General features: G+C 42.6%; 1 protein-coding gene across 1 annotated transcript in view; it reads left to right on the top strand.

The window, feature by feature from the left end:
* The first annotated feature begins 353 nt into the window (after positions 1–353).
* cpe (carboxypeptidase E) overlaps positions 354–17,762 on the top strand; it is a 25,001-nt gene continuing 7,592 nt past the window's right edge. The window contains exons 1-3 of the mRNA XM_076295468.1: positions 354–795; positions 13,481–13,677; positions 14,268–14,435. Of these exons, the coding sequence (XP_076151583.1) occupies positions 537–795; positions 13,481–13,677; positions 14,268–14,435 (624 nt within the window). The 5' untranslated portion in view covers positions 354–536. The remainder of the gene's footprint in view (positions 796–13,480; positions 13,678–14,267; positions 14,436–17,762) is intronic.

Genomic DNA, 17,762 nt, shown 5'->3' with positions numbered 1-17,762 from the left:
TTTGTTTGCGTCCTATTTATGTTATACATCATTTGAGTTTTATGTCACATTATTTGTACAGAACTCGGATATAGTCTTGGTAAGTACATTTTACCATCAACACCGAACGCTAAACAAATTATTTAACGCCCACGCAACCATTTGTATAGTAGGCCTACTGTTGATTGTAATCTATTTTCCTGATGGCAGCCTACTACGCTACCTTTCAGTTTGTCTTTCCTCTGAGAACTATCTCGCCAAAGGCAAACCACGCCCCTGTGCAGTGTCACTCCTTGCGGGATCGCGCACTAGCAAGGATTTTAGCCAGTGGTGACGCGCTTCTGCAGTCGGCATTGGGCTGCTCTCCAGAAGCAGACAGGTAGCGTCAAATACGGACACGCGCATTGTCATCATCACTGATCCGCTCGCACTGCTGCTGCGCACGACTAGGCTACACGACATCGCACATTATTAGTGATACAGAGAGGAAAACACAATTTCAGGCGACGAGAAAAAGCTTCGTAAAAAGGCAAACACGGAGTAGACAGTGAGACACCATGAGGTTGGTCCTGTCGGTGGTGTTTTGTGGAGCTCTCGTTGGGCTGGCAGCGTTCACAGATGCAGCCCCTAGTAGCTCGGGTGGAGATGGCGACATCTCGTTCGAATATCATCGCTACGATGAGATGCGAAAGGCGCTTGTGTCCGTTTGGTTGCAGTGTCCTTCCATCTCACGTATCTACACTATCGGTGAAAGCTCTGAGGGCCGCGAGCTACTGGTCCTGGAGATGTCTGACAACCCCGGAGTTCACGAACCAGGTCAGTAAGCCCACCTAGACTCCTGTCAATCTCTTTGTGACAGTCCAGCGCATTCATTTGGTAGACTATTCATTTGGTGAAATAAAATGTAATCCCTGTCCAAATAATTTCCATGAAATCGTATAGATTCATATTTTTTCGCCCAATACAATTTTGTCCGTTATTTTGTTGCATATGGAGGTTAAAAGTCAGTCACGCATCTTTGGCACAAGCTGTCAGGTAGCAGGAGCAGTGCGAGATGGGTTCAGGTGTTAATGTTTTTTAATAGTGTATTGGGTTCATCCTTTCTAAATGGGCCTATAACCCATCAATCTAGGCTATAAACTATAAAGGGGGAACTTCTACAGGTAACGTTAGATGTTGAAGCGCAGGGTTGAACGTAATCTAGTGGTCGCCATTTTGCGCGATAGAATCAACTCGCTTGTACTAAATAACTAAAAGACGTAGATTGTCCAAGCTTTTGTGAACCACGCATCATGCCTTATTTTAATAATACAATTTATGATAATAGATAAACAAACGTAAGTGACCATAGTAACCACATAACCACGCAAGTTTTTTTACACATAGAGGCGTGAATTTATATGCCAGAGAGCAGTAGAGGGCCTTGATTATTCACTCCCCACCCCACTCCTGGATTGGAGGTCCTTTTGGTGTAGGCTATGTAAGAGAGAGAGATAGAGAGATACATTGATACTGTGCTAACTCAGCCTTTAGAATGCCATTATGCTGTTGGGTGTTTGTTCATGAAATATTGCAATTCACTGTGTGTAATCATTTCAGATCTTTGCACCACAGATTTCTGCCTCAGTAAAATCAATGGGTCGGAAATGTCCATGGTACCTTAGTGATTTAGCAGGTAGGCTACACTATGTTGACAGAAAGAGGAGTCTCCAGGATATTGTGTTCATGCAGTGTTCCTCTCTGACAGAGGACTGACGACATATATCACCGGAGGACAAAATGAGCTGTTGAGGTAAAATAATGAGGCAAAGGAGTCAAATGTTCCTAAATGCAGCACTGCAGAGGAATTGATTAATTATTTATAATTCATCACGGTTGATATTCAATAGTTGACTTGACTTGTACCATTGGGTAGAGGTTCCTTGTGGTCATGTTTAGTGTGTGTGTGTGTGTGTGTGTGTGTGTGTGTGTGTGTGTGTCTGTTAATTAAGGGGGTGCAGTAGAGGGGTAAGTGTGACTAAAATAGCCCAGTTAGTCCCCCATTTGAGAGTGAGTGTGTGTGCACTGGGAGTGAGTCACTGGACGGATGGAGCCGTTATTGCTACCAGATGAGTTTCAGCAAGTGCCCCTGCCTTGTTACCAAGAGCAACCAGCTGCTCCCCAGTGGCTGCACACCAAAGGGAAAAAAATAGATTGAGATGATTAAGATTGAGAAGGATGGATAGTATTTATGATTGAGATTGAGAAGGATGGATAATATTGATGATTGAGATTGAGAAGGATGGATAATATTGCACTTCTGTTCTGTCAAGTGTTTTGACCCATCACAGTGAGTGTAATGGAGAAATCTGAGGTGAGGCAGGAATAGTCGTTTCCGTGGCGACAGATCGGCTTATTGCTGGGGGCTGTGTGGTGCACTTGTGTGGTTGGCTGAGGGTGAGGAGGACTTAGGCGCGCAATGCCTTGTGTCTCGCTCAGACCATCTGTTCCCACTGTGTAGCCACACACGCACACGCACACACTCACGCTCACACAACCACATACATAGTGCATGTGTGTGTATGTGCTTGTGTTAAAAGGTAAAAAAAAAAAACACGTCACAACAAAACTTTTTGTTTTGATTTGACTTGGCATAACAAAAGAAAAAGCTCATGATGACATGGATGTGGTATATCCAGCTGGAGGTGATCCACAGAACATGCCTAACGTGGCTTATATGTGTGTGCTTCAGTTGAGCTTCAGGGAAACACTAATGGGGTGGCAATGCCTGGAAACAGATCCAGCCTTTTGGGAAAGCTTTTACCAGGCAGAAGATTGAGAAAGCAGCCCATAAGGTGGAATCAGAAAAGCTTATTCAAAACCAGAATGGTTTCAGCTTTCAGAAAAAGCCCAGCCTTATAGCCAGGGGTAAGGGGGGCAAACGAAGAACCAACCGAGCAGCATACATGGCCTGAAAAAAGACATGATTCCTATTGTCTGATGTTTGGTGAATCTGGTATGTGTCTTACGTATAAACTAAAATGATTTTAGGGTATGTATTGGATGTCTGGTGTTAGGCTAAATATTCAACTGTCATTCTGTCTTTTTGTCATTCTGTCTCTTTTGTAGTTTTGGACATGTTAAATCTGTGCTAAAACTGTGCACATTTTTAAAATCGAAGGAGAACACTTGTTGGAAACCATATGAAAAATTAATATATTTCTGGCTACCGAAGGGCATTGATTGTATTGTGATTCCACAATTAAACACTATGAGATCTCTATTCCCCTCCATAGAATGCACTTAATTTAATGTCCACAGCCACGTGTAGTCAACAAAGCTTTGCTAACAACAAGGCTGGTAATATGATACCAACACTATTAAGGCAATATAGCAACCTGGTGCAAAACATGACAAACAATTAGACAGAATCATACAAGTTTTTTTTTTTTAATTGAAAGCATTGTATGCCTTGGGTATAACTTTTTTTCCTCATTAATAATTTCTATTTAAATATTAAAATGAAGATAGACAAGGTGCTGGTTTAGGTCAGCAATATGATTACTGAATTTTACCATTAGCAAGTTAAGGACTCTAAAGTGTCACATAACGGGAGACAGAGCATCTGCATGTTTTATAAGCTAGGTGCAATAGATGATATGGAGATTTGTTCCAACTTCAACTGTGACAGGCAATTAATAGGCTGATCAGCAACATGTATAAATAATAATTGCACTTTCAAAAAGGGTTCTATTAATGAGGTACATTTTGGACTCTTTTTTTACCTACTGCATCATTAAAATGAAAATCCAAGCCACATTGCATTCCCAGCTTCAGGGAACAAACAGCAGATGTGTGCTTATCTGTGATGGTAGAGTGCACTTTAGTGTGCTGAAGACTGAAGAGTGAATGTGAAAAGTCATGCTTAATGAGGAACCAGTTTCTACCAAGGCACAACCGGTCTCTTTTGGTGGTGTTCATTATGGTGTAATAGCATTGTTTGATCAAGAAATGCAGCACCATCACTCCTCTCTCTCTCTCTCTCTCTCTCTCTCTCTCTCTCAGAGAGAGAGAGAGAGAGAGAGAGAGGGAACAGTGAGTCAATGTGACAGACGAACAGGCTGCGTTGTGTCTTATGTAAAGTGATTTATTTTGGGGATTAATTTTACATTTACTCTCTCTCTCTGTAGCCTTTCCCCCTCCCACTCATGTTTATGTGTGCTTGGACATCTTTGTACACATCATTTCATCAATGTGATGTCTCTATCTAGTGATGCAGGCCCAGCTATAGCGGTGTGTTCAAACAACACGGCTGTGTCTTCATTTGGAGAAAGAGCATATTGACGTCAGAGAAATTAATGATTCACCATTTCACTTCAGTTGGTGTGTGTGTGTGTGTGTGTGTGTGTGTGTGTTTGATCAACACAGCTTACTGCCTCATTTCCTAAAGGCCTTTCTATCAGCTGTGTGTGTGTGTGTGTGTGTGTGCACAAGCAAGCTAAAGGAATATCATGAAATTACAGATATTAACTCCAATATAAAAAATAACACTTTGATTGTATATGACAAAATAAAGCTGATTTTGCTTCTTTGTCATGTTAAATTAAAGCAAATTTACCTTCAAACGAACCAACAAACTAAATGAACAGTCTTTCAACTCTAAGAAAGATAATTGCTTTTTATTTGCTTTCAGCTAATAGAAACAACTTTAACTGAAATTAAGTGGACCTGCAGCTCAGCACATAACACTAGCGAATCATCAACAACAGCAACAACCAAAAAAACAAAAAAGAACGAAGACAAACTCCAAAAGAAGCTTATAATATCAATGTTTTGCTTTATTTGAACATTTTCAGCCCACATTTTTGTAAGATAGGTCCAGACATAGCAATAATGGCCTACAAAATGAACTATAGTGCATGAGTGTCATATCTAGTTGAATAAGAATATGTAACATTTTGTTCAGTGTAACCCCTCACCTGCTAAGCAGGCCTTTCACAAAGTTTTAGTCATTGGTGGCAGCATGCAATTTAAAACAATTTCAAACTGTCCCCTTAGGCACAATTTACTAAGCATCAACTTAAAGGTGCTCTAAGCGCTGTTGGGTAATGTCACTTCTGTTGACGTTAAAACAAAACAGAGCTAGCTTGCCCCTCCCTCCCCCACCCTCCCGTGCAACTGAAGTTCTCCTAAATGCATATCTCGTCGGTGCATTGCTGGAAACGTTTGTTATATTTCATGGTCCTGGCTGCATCAGGCTGTTTTGTTGCCGTTTTTTGCAGTCTGGGCTGTTTACAGAGACCATGTTTTTTTTTTTTTTTTACAGTGTATTCAGAGGACAGGTAGCTAGTCCCCTGAATGCATACAAAATTGTGAGGTAATGTTTGCTACACTCTGGGGGGCACTTTTAACTCATGCACCCAGACCAGAGTGTAACTTTGTAGCCTACTGACTTCGCTAGCTGTTGGGCACTTTTAACTCATGCACCCAGACCAGAGTGTAACATTGTAGCTGCCTGGTTGCTCTAGCTGTTGGCATGTCCTGACATCGTAGAGCAGCACAAAATCTATAGCTTACATTCTACATTTCGCAACCATGACTACTAAAAAACTCAATCAATTACCCAAGCACCATTGTATCAACCACTTTACATGCACTGGTAATTCCTTTTTTAAAATGGCATGAGCTTTCAAAACACCAGCAAAGAATTGCATGCATATTGACCCTTTCAACAATAAAAACAAAAACAATGCTTGAACGTTCTATTTGGTTCCCAATCTACTTCCTCTGCATTAAGATAACATATGGAATGTTAAAACGGAAGCCTTGTGGGGCCAACTATGATGCTGATAATGGAACTCTCTTGAAAGGGTCTATAGTGGACAGTGAAAGTGATGGGGTTGCGTGTCTGTTATTACTGTGTCACAGTATAACCAGATATAAACAGACTGTATCACAGTATAACCAGTTTGGATGGGATTGGATTGGATAATCTTTAATGTCCCCAATGGGCAATTTGGTTCACAAGTACTCAGCACCCATAAACATAGAATCACATGACACATAAATAAGGGCATGAAGTACACACAATAAATCGAAATTAGCAGATCATAGCAGTTGTTTTGTTAGATTTCAGTTAAATTGACTCAATAAAGATGAATAAAAGATTTTTAGAAGTGATCTGTGTCAACATTGAATTTCCTTTAACTCAAAGGTCAATTTATCACCCAAGATGGCGTCCAAGCATTTGTACTTGCTTACTGTCGCCACAGCTGTGCCATTGATGGCAGTCAGAGCTGTGGAAGAAGGTTACGACCAGTGGAGGTCAACACACTTTCTTTTGCCTGAGAGACGCTGTTGCGTAGAAAAGTCATTACACCTTGTAATAAAATTGTCTAAGACCTGGACCATGGCCCACCGCATGGTCCTGCAGGAGACAATCACTCATTAGCCTACTTGATTATGTACCTCGACTCAAACTTACTCTGACAGTCATTGGTGTAATCATTAGCCTACTTGATTATGTACCTGGACTCAAACTTACTCTGACAGTCATTGGTATAGAGCATGAGTAATAGTAGTGACAGAACACAGCCCTAGGGTGATCCTGTGGAGCCCACTCAGGCCTTAGACAAAGTGTTATTAACAGGCAACACTTAAATAGGACAATTGTAGTAATATAAAAGACTGACTCTTGGTGTGTGACATGAGTTAATATAATGCTTAAATTATTGTTATACTATACTGTAAATTAATCCTTGTATGTGTCTGTATTTAAGGCATATAGGATTTTAGTGGGTTTCACATATTCTACAGCTGGGCTCATTGTTGCTGCTTGCGTCTGGTTGATTTGGTTCCTCAGCCTCACTGAATCATGGGAAATGTGCTGTATATAAAGTCCACTTCCTCTCTTGGCCTCATGTGATTAGTGTGCATTGTGCGCCTGGAAATGACCCATCAATCACCTCAATCAATCTCTCTCTCTCACACACATACACACATGAACACACACGTGTACACGCATACGTGCCCTTCATGCTGGACTGTGCTCAGCCCTCTCCTCCTTTGTGATAGCATGCATCTGCAACAGATGAGATAGAGAGATAGAGAGCTTTTACAGCCCTCTCCTCCTCTGTGATAGCATGCATCTGCAACAGATGAGATAGAGAGATAAAGCGCTTTCAGATATAACCTCCGGAGTATATGAGGAGGTTTGTCAAACGGAGGTCCTACCCTTCGGATGATTCAGATATGATGCTAACCTGCGGACCTAATACTGACCTTATACGGACGTATGTGTGAACGACATACACGCACATTACAGAATCTCCGTGTGGTTGTCGAGTGAGGGGTGGGGGCTTAGAGTTCACAAGATGCGAGATATATGACGCAGAATATATGCGGCCGCTGCCTGTCACAGCTGATTTTTGTTTACAAAGTGTAGCCTATGCATTATAGGCTAAAGAAGAGAAATCTATTGTGCGTAGGCTAATACTTGAAGTAGGATAGTCACGTAAGTGCGCACATACAGTATTTGTATGTGTGCTTCGAGTAAACACATTTATCTGTTTTCAACGTTATGTGCCAGAATCTGGTTTGCGTTGTAGAGAGAGAGCATGCACACACTTTATGGTAGGCTACCAGCCAATTCAGTCGGCTAACTCAAGACTTCAAGGCCATCATACAACGTTTTTAAGCAACAAACAAAATACTACATAACAGTGAAGTTTTTTCATGATTTATTTTTTTCCAAAAGCATACTATCCCCATGCAGGCGTGCGGGAACATATTTTTGACCATGGGTGCTGAATAACAAAATAATGGATGTCCAACGATTTCTCCCCTAGCATGATATGATTTGAATTTAGACAGCTACGCCATTTCAACGCGGTGTATGAGTAGGCCTAAGAGCGAGAGGTTTTATAATGCCCTTGCCACTCCGACTCATCAATAAAAACTGCGTGCACACACACCAGACCAGCACTTGACTTTACATCATTAAACTATTTCAGTATATTGCTTTTCTGATTGTCAAAACCACACCTAACTTATGGCGTCTCCACTCCACAGCAAAAGTGTCCTAACCACGTTACAGCTGTTTCTATCTGAGCGACTCCAATAGTGAAAGGATTTCAGTGTCATATTTCGGTGGCACTAGCTAAGCTGTCGTGGAACTCGTGATGACATGTCTACTGATAGGCAACAGGTCTCACCAACACGAAATTCTAATTGCAAAAGATGCATCCTACCTCATCTGTTGTAGGCTACTGTAGTTATTCGAAATTGGGCTTTTCACAATCCAACGATATATCCAAAGTGCGAACTAGTTGGTGATGGTTTATGAAAACTGCCAGTATGCATGCTACACGGAGTTCTGACAGGGCTGTGCATGGCCTAATAAGCAGGCAAGATATAACCCACGATCACCATGGTTTCGTTGTCAATTCGTGTTTGTGGTAATAATGACAGCAACAATAAAACCATCTGTATCTTACGATCTTCATCATTCTTGACAGATCACCAGCCTCCTCTGGATGGTCATATGCATAATTAGCCTATAGCCTACCTTTAGTTTTCATTTAATTTTAAACACGAATCTACTGTCTTTACTGCCGGGAGAGAAATAAATCCTGTATTCTTTTCTGTAGCCTAATTCTGCCTAAGGCTATCAATGAACAGAAAACAGTGTTGGCTAACAATTTATTAAATGTTATTGTCGTCAACGACGTCGCTGTAGGCTACTGCCTTTTCAGCGCCTTCTGCTTATGATGATTCAGTCTTTTGAATTAGTTTGGCCTTGCCATGCAGTTGTAGGCTACAACGTGCCATTCCCTTCATGTGTTTTATCAAAATGTTGTATGCCCTCATGGATAGTAGCTCCGTGATGTCTGCATCTTTCCATGTCGGAGATTTTCTGGACAGCACTATGCCACTCCATCATAACACTGGCATTTAAGTCAGATTTAACCACATGGACGCACGAAAGAAACGTCACCAACACGCCCTCTCACTAGGTGTGAATTTTAACCGCATGTTCTACGCCTCGTTCAGACACAGCACATTTACATAATGTCCGGAGGAAATACTAGGTCGGGGGTAGTATAAACACCGGGTGAATTCGGACTTCCATATGACCGGTTATGTCGTTCAGATATACGGCCCCACCGTTTAACATCGGCAGAACCTCCGGTCTTACACGTATGTCTGAAAGCGCTTATTGAGAGCTTTTACAGCCCTCTCCTCCTCTGTGATAGCATGCATCTGCAACAGATGAAATAGAGAGATAGAGAGCTTTTACAGCCCTCTCCTCCTCTGTGATCGCATGCATCTGCAACAGATGAGATAGAGAGATAGAGAGCTTTTACAGCTCAAGCAAGTAAATGGCAACCACACTCACAATCATACAGCACACGAAACCCATGCGATGTGACAATGCACAAATGCAGTTAAACAGTTAAAAACACAGTTAAAGTGTGTTTGTGTTTATTTGTGTGTGCATGGTGGTGGTGGTGGTGGTGGTGGTGGGGGGGGGGGGATATCATGTTTATAGGTCTGTGTGAGTCTGGAAGTGTGTTTGTACAACTTCGATGGAAATGTAAAATGGAGACAGTCTAACAGGGAAAAGCTGCACTCCTCCATGACCCCTGCAGCTACAACCCCCCATCTGCTCTGCATCTGGGCTGTTTCAAGTCCTGGGATTGAGAGTGTGTGTGTGTGTGTGTGCATGTGCAAAATGTTGGTTTTGCATTGCTTTATGTGCAGAAGAAGACCACTGTACGTCTCATCCTAATTAAAAGAGGGCAACATATCAATTACAGAGTATAGAGTGAATAAATCATTTAAGTGATTGAATCGAAATTACATGTTTACATATTGCTTAGTAATATAAGAGTTGGTCATTTCTATGACTTTTCCATCATTCCATCTTTCTAAAGTGGAAGTCTGAAAGAGAGTAACACAATGGTGAATAGGGTTGCAAAGGGGCGGAAAATTTCCGGAAACTTACCATGGGAAGTTAAGCTGGGGAATTTTGGAAATATTCCAAATTGGAAACTATCATGGAATTAAAGGAAATTATAGGAATTAATGGGAATTTACGGGAATTAATGGGAATTTAGGGTAATTCATACAAACTGTTTCATATACAAACATTAACATTTTGTTACGTAATAAGCAATATGATTTGTATGTTTGTATTTTTGCTTAGCTTAGCATACAAAGCTAGCTAGCATGCTAGCGGGAATCCCATTCACCGCCTATGGTTTACTAGCGTGCTAAACTAGCAACACTGAACTGCCCAAGATACACCACACCACTCAACAACAAAATCTGATTGGTTGGAACAATTTTCCCCCATGCATATAAACGCACCATAGGTTTCCTTTATGTCTAGCAGCCTATGCCGATTGCTGTGTGCATGTGATTGACATATGTGCAGGGTAGAAATTCGACTGAAATTGCATTAAATCAGGTTGTTTTAACTAATATTAGACTGCAAGATAGGGTTTTGTCCACTACATTTAAGTTCCCTGTTATAGACTAACTTGCCATATTAAAAATTCCCAGTTTATTCCCATTAATTCCCGTTTATTCCTGTTAATTCCCATATATTCCCATTAATTCCCATGGTAAGTTTCCAACTTTGAAAATTCCCGGAATTTTGCAACCCTAATGGTGAACCACTCCATACCAGGGTTGTGCAAAATTCCAGAATTGAATTGAAACTGGCTCTTAAATTCCAATAAAATTCTTGAATTTCCCTTGCATTTCAATTGAGGTAGTAAACAGGAAGCAGAATTGCAATTTGAACTTTGCACAACCCTGCTCCATACCAGATTACCTTTTAAAGCTGCATTTCTTGGAATCGGCACATCTTTGTCTTTTATCCAACAAAAAGGACTGTGACAGAGTCCGATTGTCTGACCACAAGGTACCTATAGGGCAAGAGCTGGGTGTTATGTATGTTGGAGACAGATAGGAAATGAGAGTGAGACAGTCTGTGAAAAACAGGTCAGGAGTGATTAACAGCCAGACAGGATAGGATAAACAACGATCACACATCACACACGCCACAGACAAGACATCGGGACACAGACGTATAGAATCCAGGACACACACACAGTGTCATCAAATAAAAGTCAAAATTGTCAGAGTAAGTGTGTGTGGTTGTATTTTGTCATGCCATGGGTGTTTTTTTGGTTTTTTGGAAGGAGGGAAGGATATCCATGGAAAGCTCACTTTGTGGGAATCGATTTGAGAAGTTCACCAGATTGAGGCGGTCAGGTTTGCAGAGTCTCTAGCTCTATTTTGGCCTATTATTTGAACTCCTAGGCGAAGTGAAACTAACTTCACCGTGGTCTCATAGTCAACAACAAAACAGTTCTACACAGTTAATTACTTTCACTATTGACTGACAAGGGATTACCATCGAAAATGTAGCCTGAAAAAAGCAACACCTATGTATCCCAATAATCATGGAATGACTGAATAAAAATCCTAAGGATATTTGTCCTGCAGAGAATTTGCTGCTTACATCTCAGCTGTGCTTTATGCGCCTTTCACTATCAGTCAGTTTTGAAGACCCTTTAGCTTCACTGTGACTCATGTCTGTTGCCAGAATGCCCTCCACATCAGAATCAGGTTTTGTTGGCAAGTAGGTTTTCACATACAAGGAATTTGCTTTGGTCTCAAGGTGCATGGCATCCTGTGGCATGTAACATAATTAAAATACATAAAATACAATAACACAATAAATAGACAACATGTTAGGACAAGACAGACAACCATTAGTGACAACAAAGTGGGGTCAAGGTAAGAGATTAAGAGTCGGTGTCAGTGACAGTGGCTTTGTTGGGCAGGCCAACTGCAGTCGGGAAGAAGCCGAGTTTGTGCCGTGAGGTTTTGGTCTTGATGGACCGCAGCCCTCTGTGGTAGGGGAGGGGCTCAAAGAGATTGTGTCCAGGGTGGGAGGGGTTAGCCACAATCCTACCTGCCCGCCCCAGGGCCCTGGAGGCATGCAGGTGGAGGGGGGGTGTCAAACAGCAGCCAATCACCCTCTCAGCAGAGCGAATGATACGCTGCAGTCTGTGCTTGTCCTTGGCAGAGGCCGCAGCGTACCAGATGGTGATGGAGAAGGTGAGGATGGACTCAGTGATGGAGGTGTAGAAGAGCACCATCAGCACCATGAGGACTCAATGATGGAGGTCTAGAAGAGCACCATCAGCACCATGATGACTCAGTGATGGAGGTGGAGAAGAGCACCATCAGCACCATGAGGACTCAATGATGGAGGTGGAGAAGAGCACCATCAGCACCATGAGGACTCAATGATGGAGGTGGAGAAGAGCACCATCAGCACCATGAGGACTCAATGATGGAGGTGTAGAAGAGCACCATGGTGACTCAGTGATGGAGGTGTAGAAGAGCACCATGGTGTATCAATGATGGAGGTGTAGAAGAGCACCATGGTGACTCAGTGATGGAGGTGTAGAAGAGCACCATGGTGTATCAATGATGGAGGTGTAGAAGAGCACCATTATTGGCTTTGGCAGGTTGTATTTCTTCAACTGTTGCAGGAAGTACATCCTCTGCTGTGCCTCTTTGGTGAGGGCACTGGTGTTCAGCTTCCACTTGATGGGTGATGATGATGCCCAGGAAGTGGAAGGACTCCACAGACTCTACAGGGTAGCCACTCAGGCTGATGGGGGCGGGTGGGGCTGGATTCCTCCTGAAGCCCACAACCATCTCCACTGTCTTTAGAGCATTTAGCTCCAAGCTGTTTTGTCCACACCAGGACACCACATGGTCAATCTCCCACCTGTAGGTGGACTCATCACTACCAGAGATTAGCCCAATGAGGGTGGTATCGTCCGCAAACTTTAGGAGCTTGACCGACTGGTGACTGGAGGTGCAGCTGCTTGAATACAGGGAAAAGAGTAGAGGGGAAAGGACATGTCACCCTTGGACCTGTCCACCACTAAGAACATCCTCTCTGTTCCTGCATTGTGTGTGGTCTCCACAGTGTGTCGTAGTCTGCACCCGCAGGGTTTTGGGATGGGAATAGAGAAGGAAGTTGATGACCAACCATTCCAAAAGTTGTCACAGATTACCCTACAGTTAAGTCTTAATTCAGTCGTGGATATAGAATAGCACATTTCATTAGTTTAATATGACCCAGTCGTGTGATAAATAGCCCTGGGAAGGATTATAAAAAAGTGTTTATTTCCTTGTGATCATGGCAAAGACTAAAAAGTGTAGATCCCAAATTTCCATTGCCTTCAATAATGGGGTCAGCCTACTCTCAGACAGAATATCCTCCCTGATCTCCGTGCCATTTTAAGCCAGATTGAAATGCTGTGGACTGCTAATTACCTTAATTGGCCAAGCTGAGACTGAATAACTCCTGTGTAACCCTGTGTAGTTAGAGTTTTTATATGTGATTTCACGTTTCTCCTGAAACTCCATGTGTGTTCAGTTGTAGCTTATGGCTTTGTCCTTGTGTGTGTGTGCGTGTGTGTTGCAGGCGAGCCCGAGTTTAAGTACATTGGGAACATGCATGGGAACGAGGCTGTGGGGCGGGAGCTGCTGATCTACCTGGCCCAGTACCTGTGCAATGAGTACCAGCAGGGCAACGACACCATCATCAACCTCCTCCACTCCACACGCATACACATCATGCCCTCTATGAACCCCGACGGCTTTGAGAAGGCTGCCTCCCAGGTAACCCCACCCCCCCCCCCACACACACACACACATTTACATGTATTCATTTAGTAGACACTTCTATCCAAAGCGCCTTACATATGTCAATTCTGTTACAAGGGCCATTGTCCCCAGAGCAACTCGGGGTTCAGTGCTTTGCTCAAGGGCTCAACGGTAGAAGCCGGGAATTGAGCCCACAACTTTTGCTAGCTCAGCTCCTTAACCACTACACACATGCACACACAGGTGTATAAACATGTCCATAGACACACACCCACAGCTACACAGGAAAATGCACATACAAACACAATATGGGATTTCATATACAGATTATTCATGACCTGTAGTATATGAGATTAGTAGATTTAACAGCGAAACAAATACTTTCTCATACAACTGCATTTGATATCCTGCCTGACCTCTTATTTCCCCTCTCTCTCTCTCTTTCTCTTTCTCTCTCTCTCTCTCTCTTCCTTTCCTTACCCTGTGTGTGTGTGTGTATCTGTGTGTGTGTGTCTGTGTGTGTGTGTGTGTGTGTGTGTGTGTGTGTGTGTGTGTGTGTATCTGTGTATGTGTTTGTGTGTGTGTGTGTATGTGTGTGTGTATAGTCAGGTGAGATGAAGGACTGGTTTGTGGGTCGCAGTAATGCCCAGGGCATTGATCTGAACCGGAACTTTCCAGACCTGGACCGCATTGTCTACATGAACGAGAGAGATGGAGGACCCAACAATCACCTGCTGCTGAACATGAAGAAGGCCGTGGATGAGAACACCAAGGTGAGAGAGAGAGAGAGAGAATAAAGGAGGATAGTATTATGAATTAATTGTATAGTAAAGGAATAAGAGAGTATTGATGGTAATTTGATCCCACAGATGAATGAAGACCCAGTCAGACCGGTAGGAAAAATCCAAAACGGAGTTTTATTTACAATGATGCGCATCAAAGAAGAGACAGCGTGACTTCACACACAGATGTACACAGGGACAGTACAGGAACAGAATGCAATAGCAACAGTCATCTCATATGTGGAGGAACACATCACAGAAACATCAGGACATAAACCACTTATGAATATAAAGATCATAAGTTCCAATTCCAATACTCTCAGTACAGCTGAAGAGAGTCCAGAAGTCAAACAAAGAGGTTGGATGTTGGATGCAGCTCAAAGTTTAACATTTGGAGCTTTTATCACAATAATAGAGAGAAAAACAAATTGTAATAATACAAACAAACAATAAATAAATAAAACATATCAGATTTAGAATTAAGTAGAAATGCGAATTCACAAGATGGTAAAGAGAGGTCCTCAAAGATGTGGACACCCAGGGACTTCTCCTCCCCTTTGTTTGCGCGATACTAACCCCTTTCCCCTGACCCTCCTATAAATACATATGCATGACACAGAAAAGCACAAATAGCCATTCTCAGCTCCCGCGACAGGCAGTCTGCACTTTTTCCTCAGTGAGGCCTGTTTGTACATACCTCGCCTTGTTTTTATGCACACGTTACGAATCAAATACGCCTGAAGTGGACGCAAAAACGTTAGTGCATCCGGCCCCCAGAAACTTGAAGCTGGTGACACCCTCCCTGTAGGCCGTCTCATTGTTGTTGCTGATTAGACCAATCACAGTAGTGTCGTCTACAAACTTGACAATGGTGTTAGTCATGTACAGGTGTGCAGTCGTAGGTGAAGTGGGAGTACAGGAGAGGGCTCAGCGCACATCCCTGTGGTACGCCGGTGTTCAGGGTGAGGGTTGAGGAGGTGTGGTTATCTAACCTAACAGACTGTGGTCTGTTGGATAGGAAGTCCGGAATCCAGTTACAGAGGGAGGTATTGATGCCCAGTTCTCTGAGTTTGGTGATCAGTTTGGGATGATGGTGTTAAATGCTGAGCTGAAGTCAATGAACAGCATTCTTTCATAGGTGTTGCTATTGTCAATGTGGGACTGGGCAGAGTGAAGTGCCGTAGAGATGGCATCCTCTGTACTCCTGTTCTGACGGTAGGCGAATTGGAAGGGGTCCAGTGAGGGTGGTAAGCAGTTCTTGAGGTGGGCCAGGACCAGCCTCTCGAAGCACTTCATGATGATGGGGGTGAGTGCAACTGGACAGAAGTCATTAAGGCTTGTTGCAGTGGAGTGGTCGCACCAGCACAATGGAGGTGGTTTTAAAGCACGCGGGGACAGCTGCCTGGGCTAGTGACAGATTAAATATGTCAGTCCAAACCTCAGTCAGCTGCACTGCACAGGCCCTGAGGATGCGTCTGGGGATACCATCAGGACCAGCAGCCTTATGTGAATTAGTCCTGCTCAATGCCGCACACACATCGGTGGTGGAGAGTGTGAGAGGCTGGTGATCTGCAGAGATCACAGCCTTGATGGCCACCTCCTTGTTGTTCCTGTCAAAGTGGCCATAGAAGTGGTTCAACTCATCAGGCAAGGAGGTGTTGGTGGTGGGGGGATGGAGTTAGTAGTTTTGTAATCTGTGATGGCCTGGATGCCTTGGCATATGCATCAGGGGTCAAGAGTTGATCTTGAAGTGATCCTTAGAAATCTATGGGATTACGCTGATAAAGATGTCAGAATTGTAGGAACCGATGTCCAAAAGTTCCTGTCGGGTGTACGATATGTACGCTAAACTGTTTTTTTTTTTACAAAAAATACTTGAGATAAACAAGCATATTATCAATTACTTTAAAAGTTCTAAAAGCTTAACTAAAAGCTCTCATATAGAGTTGTTTTCAGGTCTTTTTTAAAGATGTTTACAGAATTTGCCTGTTTGATGTACAGAGGCAGGGTGTTCCATAGCTTCGGTGCATAATGGATAAAAGCAGCTTCTCCGCTTTGCTTGTGGAGCACTTTGAGCACAATTTAAAAAGATTAGCATTGGAAGATCTAAGGTTCCTTTATGTTTGATAAGATATTAAAAGTTCAGAGATGTATAAAGGTGCTATGGAATTTAGAGCTATAAAATAATGTTTCCAAAATCGTTTCAGTGGTTCATCAACTCGTAACAGGGTGAACGGCAATTCTGCATTCGCTTTGCAGCCCTCTATCGGCTATAACCGCACTATGTAAGTTTTTGTCAGATCGGGTAGCGGATCTGTAGTTCGATGGAATGAGACATAAGAAACTACAAATTTGACTTGCATGATGTCGCAATACATCTTACTTTCATAAAATCATGCAACATATTCTACCTTGTCTGTGGACATTGTTATTTGCAAAGCAGGAGCTGGATAAACAAATAGCGTGAGTGCAACAAAGGAAAAGTTATTTGGTGTTGCTTTAAAAGTCTAGCAGCAGAGTTCTGTATGAGTTCCAATTTCTGTATATGCTTCTTTGAGAGACCAGTAAAAAAGTGCATTGCAGTAGTATAACCTACTAGTGATAAAGGCATGGATTCATTTCTCTGCACTTTGGCAATGTTTCTCAGGTGGAAATAAGCTGTCACTTTACTGATATGGGGCTTAAAGCTTAACTCTGTATCTAAGATGACACCTAGGCTTGTTACTTTTGGTTCCCAAGATTACTAAGAACGGTGTCTCGCTAAGAGTAACTGTTTATCGTCATTTAGCTTTAAAAAAATTGTTGCTCTTCCACTGATTAATGGAAGCATGCGATAAGGGAACAAAGGCCATCTGGGTTTGTTGGCTCCACAGAAATATATAATTGGGTATCGTCTGCATAGCTGTGGAAGTTTACATTATGCTGACTTATGATGTTTCCTAACGGAAGCATATATAGGGAAAAAGCAGAGGACCAGGGCAGTTCCCTTGGGCAACACCAAAGGCCAAATCATGTTTCACAGACACATGATCCTCTAGACTGACATAAAAATCTCTACCAGTAATGTAGGTTTGAAACCAGTTTAAAACATTATCAGAGAGACCAACCCACTTTGCAAGGTGGAATTAAAAAGGTTATGATCAATGGTGTCGAAGCTGCTCTCAAATCTAGAATAATAAGGATTGGGGCGGGATAATCGGTTGTCTTTCAAATTCCCTCTGCATGCAATAGGACGCTATGAGTCCCATGCCTTTTCCCACCAGCGGAGCTAGTTGGCTAGTTCAAACTTGCTGTCACACTGTTCACCAACAGCAACAT

This window comes from Alosa pseudoharengus, unplaced genomic scaffold (genome assembly GCF_046254945.1).
Source record: "Alosa pseudoharengus isolate Yale_2024_CS ecotype anadromous, Long Island Sound unplaced genomic scaffold, YU_APseudo_1.1 YU_APseudo_1.1_scf_2, whole genome shotgun sequence".
NCBI lineage: Eukaryota > Metazoa > Chordata > Actinopteri > Clupeiformes > Clupeidae > Alosa > Alosa pseudoharengus.
This window is presented reverse-complemented; position numbering and strand designations above follow the sequence as displayed.